Source organism: Leucoraja erinacea, chromosome 31, assembly GCF_028641065.1.
Source record: "Leucoraja erinacea ecotype New England chromosome 31, Leri_hhj_1, whole genome shotgun sequence".
Classification (NCBI taxonomy): Eukaryota; Metazoa; Chordata; class Chondrichthyes; order Rajiformes; family Rajidae; genus Leucoraja; species Leucoraja erinaceus.
In genome coordinates, this window is record NC_073407.1 from 27,546,261 (window position 1) to 27,559,330 (window position 13,070).

General features: G+C 48.8%; 1 protein-coding gene and 1 long non-coding RNA gene across 8 annotated transcripts in view; one reads left to right on the top strand and one right to left on the bottom strand.

Moving 5' to 3' along the window:
• The first annotated feature begins 2,397 nt into the window (after nucleotides 1-2,397).
• grin1a (glutamate receptor, ionotropic, N-methyl D-aspartate 1a) overlaps nucleotides 2,398-13,070 on the top strand; it is a 63,637-nt gene continuing 52,964 nt past the window's right edge. For 3 of the 7 annotated variants that reach the window (XM_055660413.1, XM_055660415.1, XM_055660414.1), the window contains exons 1-2: nucleotides 2,398-2,730; nucleotides 7,085-7,219. In XM_055660413.1, coding sequence (XP_055516388.1) covers nucleotides 2,479-2,730; nucleotides 7,085-7,219 — 387 coding nt within the window. In that variant the 5' untranslated portion in view covers nucleotides 2,398-2,478. The remainder of the gene's footprint in view (nucleotides 2,731-7,084; nucleotides 7,220-13,070) is intronic. The other 4 variants (XM_055660416.1, XM_055660419.1, XM_055660418.1 and 1 more) reach the window with 2 other exon arrangements.
• Nucleotides 6,545-13,070, bottom strand: part of LOC129712171 (uncharacterized) — a 40,530-nt gene continuing 34,004 nt past the window's right edge. Inside the window, exon 6 of the long non-coding RNA XR_008725999.1 lies at nucleotides 6,545-6,805. This is a non-coding gene — a long non-coding RNA (uncharacterized LOC129712171). The remainder of the gene's footprint in view (nucleotides 6,806-13,070) is intronic.

Genomic DNA, 13,070 nt, shown 5'->3' on the forward strand with positions numbered 1-13,070 from the left:
TAGTAGACCCCCCCCCCACACCTATAGACCCCCCCCCCCCACACCTGTAAACCCCGCCCCCCACACCTGTAGACCCCGCCCCCCCCCCACCTGTAGACCCCGCCCCCCCACACCTGTAGACCCCCACACCTATAGCCCCCCACCTGTAGACCCCGCCCCCCCGCCCCTGTAAACCCCGCCCCCACCCTGTAGACCCCGCCCCCACACCCCCCCCCCCACACCTGTAGACCCCACCTGCCCCCCCCACCTGTAAACCCCCGCCCCCACACCTGTAAACTGTAAACCCCCGCCCCCCACACCTGTAGACCCCGCCCCCACACCTGTAGTCCCGCCCCACCTGAGCTTCAATGAGTTTAATTTTAGTTTGTCCAACCCCTTAAGAATTTTGTAAGTTTCTATAAGATCCCCCCTCAATCTTCTAAATTCTAGCGAGTACAAGCCAAGTCTATCCAGTCTTTCTTCATATGAAAGTCCTGACATCTCAGGACTCAGTCTGGTGAACCTTCTCTGTACTCCCTCTATGGCAAGAATGTATTTCCTCAGATCTGGAGACCAAACCTGTACGCAATACTCCAGGTGTGGTCTCAGGAAAAACATTCTTGCCAAAGAATGAGGGGGGATCTTATAAAACTTACAAAATTCTTAAGGGGTTGGACAGGCTAAATGCAGGAAGATTGTTCCCGATGTTGGGGAAGTCCAGAACAAGGGGTCACAGTTTAAGGATAGAGGGGGTTTCCTTTAGGACCGAGATGAGAACAACATTTTTCACACACAGTGGTGAATCTAAAACACTCACATTCAACTGAATGGTTCTACCTCAGCTGCTATTGTTATTTATCTGTAATTTTTTTAATATGTATATTTTACCTTTTCTTACATATTTAAAATTGCTCTTGTGAATCGCACCGTGGGATTGACTTTTAAATTTCGTTGTACCATGTGCAATGACAATAAAGAGATTCATTCATTCATTCATTCACAGAAGGTAGTTGAGGCCAGTTCATTGGCTATATTTAAGAGGGAGTTAGATGTGGCCCTTGTGACTAAAGGGATCGGGGGTGTGGAGAGAAGGCAGGGATGGGATACTGAGTTGGATGATCAGCCATGATCATATTGAATGGCGGTGCAGGCTCGAAGGGCCGAATGGCCTACTCCTGCACCTATTTTCTATGTCTAGGTTAGATTCAGCGTGGAAACAGGCCCTTCGGCCCACCGGGTCCGTGCTGACCAGTGATCCCCGCACATTAACGCTATCCTACACCCACTAGGGACTATTTTTACATTTACACCAATGCCAATTAAACTACAAACCTGCACGTCTTTGGAGCGTGGGAGGAAACCGGAGCACCCGGAGAAAACCAGCGTGGTCACAGGGAGAGAGAACGTGCAAACTCCGTACAGACAGCACCCGTGGTCGGGAACCAACCAGGGTCCCCGGCGCTGCATTCGCTGGTCGACCGCAGCGCCACCGTGGGGGGAGGGGTGAGGATGGGGGGGTGAGAGTGGGGGGTGAGCGGGGGAGTGAGGATGGGGGGGGTGGGGGGGTGAGGGTGAGTGGGGGTGAGGGGGGGGGGGTGAGGATGGGGGGGGAGAGTGGGGTGAGCGGGGGAGTGAGGATGGGGGGGGGGAGAGTGGGGTGAGCGGGGGGGGGGGAGATGGGGGGGGGTGAGAGTGGGGTGAGCGGGGGGGGGGGTGAGAGTGGGGTGAGCGGGGGGGGGGGGGGGGGGGGGAGGAGGGGGGGGGGGGGGGGGGGGGGGGGGGGGGGGGAGGGGGGGGGGGGGGGGGGGGGGGAGGGGGGGGGGGGGGTGGGGGGGGGGGGGGGGAGGGGGGGGGGGGGGGGGGGGGGGGGGGGGGGTGAGGGGGGGGGGAGGGGGGGGGGTGAGAGTGGGGTGAGTGGGGGGAGGTGAGGGGGGGGGGGTGAGGATGGGGGGGGTGAGCGGGGGGGGGTGGGGTGGGGTGAGGGTGGGGGGGGGGTGAGGGGGGGGGGGGGGGGGGGGAGTGGGGGGGGGGGGGGGGGGGGGGGGGAGAGTGGGGGTGAGCGGGGGGGGGGGGGGGGGGGGAGAGTGGGGGTGAGCGGGGGGGGGGGGGGGGTTAGTGAGTGGGGGGGGGTGGGGTGAGGGGGGGGGGGGGGGGGGGGGGGGGGGGTGAGTGACGTGTCGGCTCCGCTGGAGCTGCGGCTGCAACACAGGACTGAGCTCAGGCCGGTACCCAGCGGAAGGAGCCATGGCAACGGGCGAGGGAGGCTGCGGCTGCGGATTGGCGATGTCAGGCCAATGGTGGGCGGCGGGCGGCGGGGACCAATAGTAAAGGGGAGCCGTCAGTCAGTCAGGTGGTGGTGCAGCATTGCAGCAGCTCAGCCCGGAGGCGAGGGGGGGAGAGAGAGAGGCAGGGGCAGGGGCAGGGAGAGGGAGAGGGAGAGAGCCAGCGCCGCATCCCCCGGCCGGGCTAGACCGGACCATCCCATCCCATCCCCGGACGATGCTGCTCCTGCTGCCGCTGCTGGTGGCCGCCTCTCTACTCCCGGCCGGAGCCAGCGCCGCGCCCAAAGTGGTGAACATCGGCGCCGTCCTCAGCACCAAGAAGACAGAGAACACCTTCAGGGAGGCGGTGGTTCTAGCGAACCGCAAATATGGAGCGCAGCGCATCCAACTCAACGCCACGGCCGTCACACACAAACCCAACGCTATCCAGATGGCGCTGGCTGTGTGCGAGGACCTCATCAGCAGCCAGGTAACCCGCTAACTAGCAGCACTAACTAGCACTAACCACCACCTAGCCAGGCCTCATAGCTGTAATCACCAGCATTCTCACTTAGCGAATAGTAACTGGCCACATTTCCCGTTTTGTATTATAATCCAATATCTATTATTACAAAATACTAATCAGACATTATATTAACCGGCATCTGTTGGGAAACACTGATGTACCATTGTTTATAATTCGGCGCCATCGATGATCCGATACTAATCTGCAATGTTGTCTTTTGACTTAATACTAATATATTTTTTATCAAGTTCCAGTCGGGAACATTTCCAGCATCATTAACTAGCATTATGGAGTCTTGGTTAATGAGGTTTTCTAGTTCTGACGACCGTATTAACTAGCGAGATTCATCACCACAGAATACTAGCAGCATTTTAGTACTGACTATTAATTAACTAGCAGCATTTTCTGCCGCTAAACGGTACTGTGCAGCATTGATTAACGCAGCTGCTGTTAACTCTATGTCAATGCTGGGATAGGCAGGTGGTGGAGACGGGGCTGGAGGTTTTATAACCTGCTGTCTGATGTATGACCTCACCTCACACACATATATTTCTGGTTATTAAAATTCTATTAATTGCAGACTTGTTTTCCCCTCATATTTTCATGTGATTTAGTTTAGAGATACAGGGTGGAAACAGGCCCTCCCGGCCACTGAATCCGCGCCGACAATTTACACAAGTCAATTAACCTCCAAACCTGCACGTCTTTAGGACGTGGTGGGGAAAAAACCGGACCACCCGGAGAAAACCCACGCGGTCGCAGGGAGAACGTACAAAACTCCGCAGTCAAGATCCCCAGGATTGCCACCAGTTCAAAATCAAGGAAGTCCCTGCCTTCCCAGAGAGCAGCCACCCACACTCTGACCTCTTGTGCTGTTCATTTCCTGCAGCCTCTACTGAAGCCTCACATCTCAGCGTGGCCTCACCTCAGCTACCAAGCGGAACCCTGTTGCACCTGGATGAACCTTCCCTTTCACTCTACCCTAACTACCCCACCTCAACGCAATCTCCCCCTCCCACCCTATTCTAACTATCTGTTCATCCCCACCGGCATCCTCTAGCTCCACTCTAACTACGTCCCCACCTCCCCATCCCGCCCCACAGGCAGGTTTTGCTTGTTGCAGTTTGTCTGTTCGCAGGAGATGTAAATAGCAGGAAAATGAAAGGAAGAATGAGAAATAAACATAGACAATAGGTGCAGGAGAAGGCCATTTGACCCTTCCAGCCAACACTGCCATTCAATATGATCATGGCTAATCGTCCAAAATCAGTACCCCGTTCCTGATTTCTGTCCATATCCCTTAATTCCTTTAGCCCTAAGAGCTAAATCTAACTCTCGCTTGAAATCATTCAGTGAATTGGCCTCCACTGCCTTCGGTGGCAGAGAATTCCACAGGTTCACAACTCTCTGGGTGAAGAAGTGTTTCCTCGTCTCAGTCCTAAATGCCCGACCCCTTATTCTTAAACTGTGACCCCTGGTTCTGGACTCCCCCCAACATGGGGAACATTTTTCCTGCATCTAGCCTGTCCAATTATATAACATTTTTATATGTTTCTATAAGATCCCCTCTCATCCCTCTAAATTCCATTGAATACAAGCCCAGTCAACCCATTCTTTCATCATATGTCAGTCCCGCCATCCCAGGAACTAGCCTGGTGAACCTACGCTGCACTCCCTCAATAGCAATAATGTCCTTCCTCAAATTAGGAGAGCAAAAGAGAGAGAGAGAAAAAGACACTGAAATTGCAAATTACAACCACTGTGGTTTCTGGAGAACATTCATGCTCGGACAGGTTTGGGGACCATTTGGGGAAATTGCAAATTACAACCACTGTGGTTTCTGGAGAACATTTGTGCTCGGACGGGTTTGGGGACCATTTTGCAACCACATTGAGTCCACAGAACAAAAGTGACCTTCCACACGTTCCCCCACCACTTCCTGTTTTTGTCTTACTGCATCTTTCCAATGGATCTAATCACATGGTCAAGGATGAGCACCATATTGTCTACTTGGTATAGTTACTGAAGAAGGGTTTCAACCCAAAACATCACCTCATTCCTTTTCTCCCCACAGATGCTGCCTGACCCGCTGAGTTACTCCAGCACTCTGTGAAACGTCACCTATCCATGTTCTCCACAGATGCTGCCTGACCCACTGAGTTACTCCAGCACTCTGTGAAACGTCACCTATCCATGTTCTCCACAGATGCTGCCTGACCCGCTGAGTTACTCCAGCACTCTGTTAAACGTCACCTATCCATGTTCTCCACAGATGCTGCCTGACCCACTGAGTTACTCCAGCACTTTGTGTCTATCTTCAGTGTAAAGCAGTATCTGCAGTTCCTCCCTACACATCAGGTCATCAAATTGAGGTATCCAGACTTTCAGTTTCCATCAGAACTACTCTGTCTGATGCTGGGTCTGGTGCATCCCACTGACATGCTGGAAAAGTGATCCTCAGAGAAAAAAGCAGAATATGGGAAGTTGTAACAATGCTCCCTGAAACAATGGTGAGAACAACTGGACTGCCCAGTGTGATGGGAATCTCACCCTGAACTGTGCATCATTTATTTCTTGGGAGGGCAGGTCCACAGTGAATGAAGCTCATATGTTGAGCGGTGACCCAGAGCTTTACTGTAATTGTGTGTTCAGGTCTATAGATTAGGAGTGCCTATTCTTGTGCTGATCTTTCTCTTTACACTGGCTGAAGGAAGGCTGATTCACAATCTGGGGGCTGATGCTAAGAGTATGTCAGTAATGCAGATGGACATTTTGGCAAATCATACTCCTTTCTTCATGATTCCATTTTGCATTGTAACGTGCACCAAGCTGACAGCTATAATAAACTATTGTGCCTAGTTTAAACCTTACTTTAATCGTATTATAACCAGTTTTACTGCACTCTTCTAAAATATCTGAAATATGAGCCATTGGGTAATTGATATCATCATTACTTAGTTTGTGCTGCTGATGGAATCAAGATTTATTCAAGTCAATGCATTTATTGACACAAAGCCAAGGTTAAGCAAAGGTTACTGTGGCACGTTGCAGTGTTCTCTCGCACCATGTTCCATCCCTCTGCTGCCCAAACTCCCTTAGCAAGGGTGGCCCTTGCCCCGCCATCAATCTCCATGTCTCTTGTTGCAGCCAACCTATCTGGTGTCTTACATCCCCCACCCCCGGCTCTAACACCTCCCTACACATAAGACCATAAGACACAGGAATATAAGTAGGCCATTCAGCCCATTCAGTCTGCTCTGCTATTCAATCATGGCAGATCTATCTTTCCTTCTCAACCCCATTCTCATATAAATGCCTCCACAGCTGTCAGTGACTATGAATTCCACAGTCATCACCCTCAGACTAAAGAAATTCCTCCTCGTCTCCATTCTAAAAATACATCATTTTATTCTGATGCTGTGTCCTCTAGTCCTAGACTCTCCCACAAGTGGAAACATCCTCTCCACATCCACTATATCCAGGCCTTTCACAGCTTGTGTTTCCATCACCCTCTCTCCCATTATCCTTCTGATACCTGAACCTACTCCTGGAGCCAGCGTATGCTCACATTTTAGCATCCATTTTCCTTTTGATTTCTAATATGCTTACCTACAAAGGTTTATCATCCAGTATTTCCCATTTTCATTGCAGATAACTATCTTCAATCTATTTAATGCTGTGGAAACAAAATACTGTAAAATGCAAAGATCGCTAGATTCTTGATTAGTGAGGGCATTTCAAAATACCCTCAGCCTATTTCATCAGCAAGATTTAGTGGAACCTCCAGCTTGTCACACAACAGCAGTGGGGAACATTTTGGGTGGCACATTGGAACAGTTAGTGGAGCTAAGGTCTCACAATGCCAGAGACCCAGCTTCAATACTGACCTTGAATACTGACCATGTGGAGTTTGCAGTACGGCCCTGACAGCGAGGGTTTCCTCTGGGTGCTGCGGGTGTCTCCCACATCCCAATGATATGTGGGGTGGCAGGTCGATTGGCCTCTGAAAATTGACCAGTGTGCAGGTAAGTGGCAGAATCTGTGGAGATTTGATGAAAAAATGGGAAGTTAAACACGGAGGTTAATGTAGTGTGAATGTAGAGTGGTCGTTGGTGGTCAGTGTGGATGGGGAATTGCAAGGTCTGTTTTTGTGCTGCCTGTCTCGATAATTCCTTGTTATATGGGAGAAGGGGGGGGGGGGGTGTTGCATGGGGAATGAGTTGTGCTACTCACTGGGCTGAGGGAGAGGAGAGGAGGATGGATCTGTGGGATTCTCATTTCACATGTATTTCACACACCTTTGTATGGTTCTTTCCAGGTGTATGCGATATTGGTGAGTCACCCACCTGGCCCTAGTGACCACCTCACGCCCACTCCAGTGTCCTACACGGCTGGCTTCTACCGAATCCCAGTCATTGGCTTGACCACACGCATGTCCATATATTCTGACAAGGTAAGGCTCCTCCAGTCATCACCAGCTGCTTCCCTGGACTGGACATACTTCTTCACATCAGTTAGATTTACCTCTCAGGGCTAAAGGAATCAAGGGATAATGGGGAGAAAGCAGGAACGGGGTACTGATTTTAGATGATCAGCCATGATCATACTGAATGGCGGTGCTGGCTCGAAGGGCCGAATGGCCTAATCCTGCACCTATGTTTCTATGTTACCTCACATAAAATGAGTGGTCTCTCGCATACCACAGATAAACTTTGTAATTCATTTCATTGTTTTCAGGAGATAGACACAAAGTGCAGGAGCCAGCAGGTCAGGCAGCATCTCTGGAGAAAAAGGATGGGTAATGTTTCGGGTCGGAACCCGTCTTCAGAAGGTTCCCACCTGAAATATCATCCATTCTTTTTTTTCAGAACGTGCTGCTTGACCCTCTGAGTTACTCCAGCACTTTGTGTCCATCTTCAGTATAAACCAGCATCTGCAGTTCCTTTCTACACTCATCATCTTTAAGACTGGTTGCAGTTTGATACAACCAAAGCACCGTTGAATTCTAATCTCAGACTCAGCCCTGGTGTTCCATTGTGTTGTCCACACTGCTCTCCTGAACACTTTGTTTCTGCACATCTGCTGCTATGATCACCAACATCTGCCATCATCCAGATTCCAAACTTCATCAGAGGATTCACTCAGGATTGACAATCCAACTGATTATTGATTTCTCCAACTTCAAGTAACCCCTGCACTCCCTCTCTCTCCTTCCCTCCCCCACCCAAGTCACACCAGGTTCCCGTTCTCACCTAGCAAATAGCTTAACAATGGCCTGTTTCCTTTATCATCATAACCTTTCATTCATTTGTTCCATATTCCATCGTCTATATCTCTTGTTTCCCCTTCCCCTGACTAGTCTGAAGAAGGATCTCAACCCAAAACATAACCCATTCCTTCTCTCCAGTGATGCTGCTTGTCCAGCATTTTGTGTCCATTTTTGATATAAAGCAGCATCTGCAGGTCCTTCCTACACCTGTTTTTATAATATTCACTCAGCTGGTGTGAGTGCCATCATCACAGACCCACATCACCCTGGCCACGCTCTCATCTCACTCCTACCATCAGGAAGAAGTTACAGGAGCCTGAAAACGGTGACCTTCAGTCTCAGAAACAGCTTCCTCCCAACAACCATCAAGCTCTTGAATACGACAAACGCCAACTAAACTACAAACTCTTGGTTGCACCAGGGACGTGGGCTTTTGTTTTGCAATAATATTGAGTTTATAAAATAATTGATTGAACTTCTGTTGTTGATTGTGTTATATATGAGTACTGTTCGTTACAGCTTGTACCGCTGCTGCAAGTAAGAATTGCATTGTCCCAGTTTTGGGACATAGGCCAATTAATCACTCTCCCCACCGAAGCTCTTGTCCCGTACAACAGGTAAACAAAGAATTACTGACATCTACTGTGGGAAGTTACTGGAATCTGTTTTGAGGGACAGTTTAGTTTAAGTTATCTTGGAGGTTTAGAGATTGGAATTTGACAGAGACTTTGAGGAATATAAAGGAGGAAAGAATTTGTGGACAATTAGAAGGGCCACAGAATGGCTTCAGAGAGTCAGATTAAAGAAAATCCCAAAGTTTTTTATAGCTATGTTAAAAGCGAGAGGATAGTCGGGGAGTAGATAGGATCACTCAAGGATACAGGCGGGGATTTATGCATTGAGTCTGGGGATGTAGGCGCGGTATTAAACCATGTCCTCCATGCCCAAGTAGAAACATAGAAATTAGGTGCAGGAGTAGGCCATTCGGCCCTTTGAGCCTGCATTCAATATGATCATGGCTGATCATCCAACTCAGGAAGTGGCTCTAGAAATTATTGGTGATAATTTTCCAATGTTCTATAAACTCAGGATCAGTTCCTGTGGATTGGAGGGTAGCTAATGTTATCCCACTTTTTAAGAAAGGCAGGAGAGAAAAAACAGGAAATTATTGACCAGTTAGCCTGACATCGGTGGTGGGGAAAATGCTGGAGTCAGTTATAAAAAATGAGATAGCCGCACATTTTAATAGCAGTAACAGGATCGGTCCAAGTCAGCATGGATTTACGAAGGGGAAATCATGCTTGACTAATCTTCTGGAATTTTTTGAAGATGTAACTAGGAAAATGGACAAGGGAGAGCCAGTGGATGTAGTGTACCTGGGCTTTCAGAAATCATTTGATAAGGTCCCACAAAGGAGATTAATGGGCAAAATTAGGGCACATGATATTGGGGGGTAGAGTGCTGACATGGATAGAGAAGTGGTTGGCAGACAGGAAACAAAGAGTAGGGATTAATGGGTCCCTTTCAGAATGGCAGGTAGTGACTAGTGGGGTACCGCAAGGCTCGGTGCTGGGACCACAGCTATTTACAATATACATCAATGATTTGGATGAAGGGATTCAAAGTAACATTAGCAAATTTGCAGGTGACACAAAGCTGTGTGGCAGTGTGAACTGTGAGGAGGATGCTATGAGAATGCAGGGTGACTTGGACAAGTTGGGGGAGTGGGCAGATGCATGGCACATGCAGTTTAATGCGGATAAATGTGAGGTTATCCACTTTGGTAACCTCACAAAAACAGGAAGGCAGATTACTATCTAAATGGCGTCAAGTTGGGAAAAGGGGAAGTACAACAGGATCTGGGGGTCCTTGTTCATCAGTCTATGAAAGTAAGCATGCAGGTACAGCAGGCAGTGAAGAAAGCGAATGGCATGTTGGCCTTTATAACAAGAGGAATCAAATATAGGAGCAAAGAGGTCCTTCTGCAATTGTACAGAGCCCTAGTGAGACCACACCTGGAGTATTGTGTGCAGTTTTGGTCCCTTAATTTGAGGAAGGACATTCTTGCTATTAAGGGAGTGCAGCGTAGGTTTACAAGGTTAATTCCCGGGATGGCGGGACTGTCATATGCTGAGAGAATGGAGCAACTGGGCTTGTACACTCTGGAGTTTAGAAGGATGAGAGGATATCTCATTGACCCAAGATTGTTAAGGGTTTGGACACGCTAGAGGCAGGAAACATGTTCCCGATGTTGGGACCAGAACCAGGGGCCACAATTTTTAGAATAAGGAGTAAGCCATTTAGAACGGAGATGAGGAAACACTTTTTCTCACAGAGAGTGGTGAGTGTGGAATTCTCTGCCTCAGAGGGCAGTGGAGGCAGGTTCTCTGGATACTTTCAAGAGAGAGCTGGATAGGGTCTTAAAAATAGCGGAGTCAGGGGATATGGGCAGAAGGCAGGAATGGGGTACTGATTGGGGATGATCAGCCATGATCACATTGAATGGCGGTGCTGGTTCGAAGGGCCGAATGGCCCACTCCTGCACCTATTGTCTATTGACCATCTGTCTGAAGAAGGGTCTCGACCTGAAACGTCACCCATTCCTTCTCTCCAGTGATGCTGCCTGTCCCGCTGAGTTACTCCAGCTTTTTGTGTCTATGCACAGCTTTATAAGACTTTGGTTAGGGTTCATTTGGAGTTTTTTGTGCATTTCTGGTCACCACATTACCGGACGGATGTGGCGGCTTTGGAGAGGGTGCGGAGGAGGTTTACCAGAATGCTGCCTGGAATGGTTGGAGAGACTTGGATTTTTGTCTCTGGAATGCCAGAGTTTGCAATAAAACCAGACTACCCTGATTAACCCCATGCGGTGTGGACAAGTTGGGCTGAAGGGTCTGCTTCCACACTGTGTGACTCTAACTTCATAACTCAATGAGGTGGGAAGAATTTAATAGCAATTACAAAGACCAAGATTGCAAATGAAAAATTCCAGAATATAGAAGGGAGCAAAATGGGAGTGGAGGCATGCAGCCCGCTGTTCAAGACCAGAATGAAGGCCTTGGTCTGAGCCGGTGCCCAGACTGTGAGCAGTGAACACAAGTCAGGAGCGTGGGAGGTTGGCGAGTGAGTTATTTTAAAATTTCAAAACAGACGTTATTCGAGAAATAAATATATCCAATACATGATCCTTACAAAACTCCATCCGACATTCTCAGAGGCTATACATACATACGATAGTTTCCCCAAATCACAATTTTTACCCCACACCCTTGCCACTCATGTGGCCCACTGGCGTGGAATCCCTTCCCTTATTCTGAGGGCGTCTCCACCACACCCTGCCCCCCCATGTCCAGCAGCGGAAGGCCACATCACCTGCAAGGATTGTTCCTAACCTGGGTGTTGGGAAGGGAAGAAGGGAAGTCCCTCACCTGCCCTTTCACCTCTCACCTTTGCACTTTCATCACCTGCAGGCGTGTGTAACTTTGCACTCTTGCCAGTTTATCTCCTCTGCTCTTCTTTCCATTTCTTGTTCCCCTTGTCTCTCCATCTGAAACCTCTACAACCCTAACAGTTGCTATATGGACATTAGGGCATCGGTAATGTTAGCTCCCTACAGAAACTGCTGGACATGCGCTCCAATCCTATATTGTGTTTTTAGTTTGATCCCAGATATGGAACAAAATGTCAAACTGTTGATTCAGATTCCATGCTACAAATCACTGGAGTGGCATCTATAGTTCAACATATCATTCAGATCACGTTCAAGTCATCCTCGTTTACAATCTAATTTGCAGAATATTCAAGTTTGTGTGCTGCCTTAAAGGTGTTTGGACTCTGCAGCAGCAGATAGCGAGAGTTAGTGGGCTGAACCCGATCAATGTGAGGAAGTGCGACTTCTGTGACAGGATTCTAAAGAAGGGAGAGTTTCCAAATGAGTGAAGCAGAGAGGGATCTTGTGCCTGAAATACAAAATGTTCGCAGGCAGGTGCAACCGGTAATGAAAAGGACAAGTGGCATTTTGCTTTCATAGTTACGGGCTTGGAATTTGAAACGGGGAAGTGTTGGTGAGACTGCACCTGCCTTCTGTCTACTTTTGATCCCTTAGTTAAGAAAGGATATATTGGAGGCAATCCAAATCAGATTCACTAGAGTAGGTAGGAGTGTAGCGCTAGGTTGAATGTGGTCAAAGGTTTGCCCAATATGTTGGGGGCTCAGATGAATGCGGGGCGATGATTGAAGTTTATGGGATGGTATGACAATGTGGGTGTTGAGATATTTTCAGTGCGGGAGAGGTTTGATCAAGGAGACATGGTAATGAGGTACGGGACTGATCACTGAGGGTGCCGAGTCAGCAACTCTCAACACTGAAGGGTTCTGGACACTAGATCACTGCAGGTATTTACAGAATATGTGGATAAGATTATGAAAGATCAGGAAGTTGAGGATGAGATGAGTCGGGGGCAACGATTATATTGAGTGGCCTTCTCCTGCTCATGCTGTCTTCTGCTTATTCTTCTTGTGCATTTACCTCACGTGTGTATCCATTATGTGACATATATATCATAGGTTTGTCAGTTACAGGGGCAGAATTAGGCCATTTGGCCCATCGAGTCTACTCCACCATTCAATCACGGCTGGTCTATCTTTCCCTCTCAACCCCATTCTCCTGCCTTCTCCCCATAACCCCCGACTCCCATACTAATCAAGAATCTGTCAATCTCTGCCTTAAAAATATCCACTGATGGCTTCCACAACCTTCTGTGGCAATGAATTCCACAGATTCACCTCATTCTGACTAAAGAAATTCCTCCTCATCTCCTTTCTAAATTTATGCTGAGGCTATGGCCTTTGGTCCTAGACTTTCCCATGGAGTCATAGAGTGATATAGCCACAGAAACAGACCCTTTAGCCGACAAAGTGTAGGATGGAACTGCAGATGTTGGTTTACACCGAAGATAGCCACAAAAAGCTGGAGTAACTCAGCGGGTCAGACACGTCTCTGGAGAAAAGGAATAGGTGACGTTTCGGGTCAAGA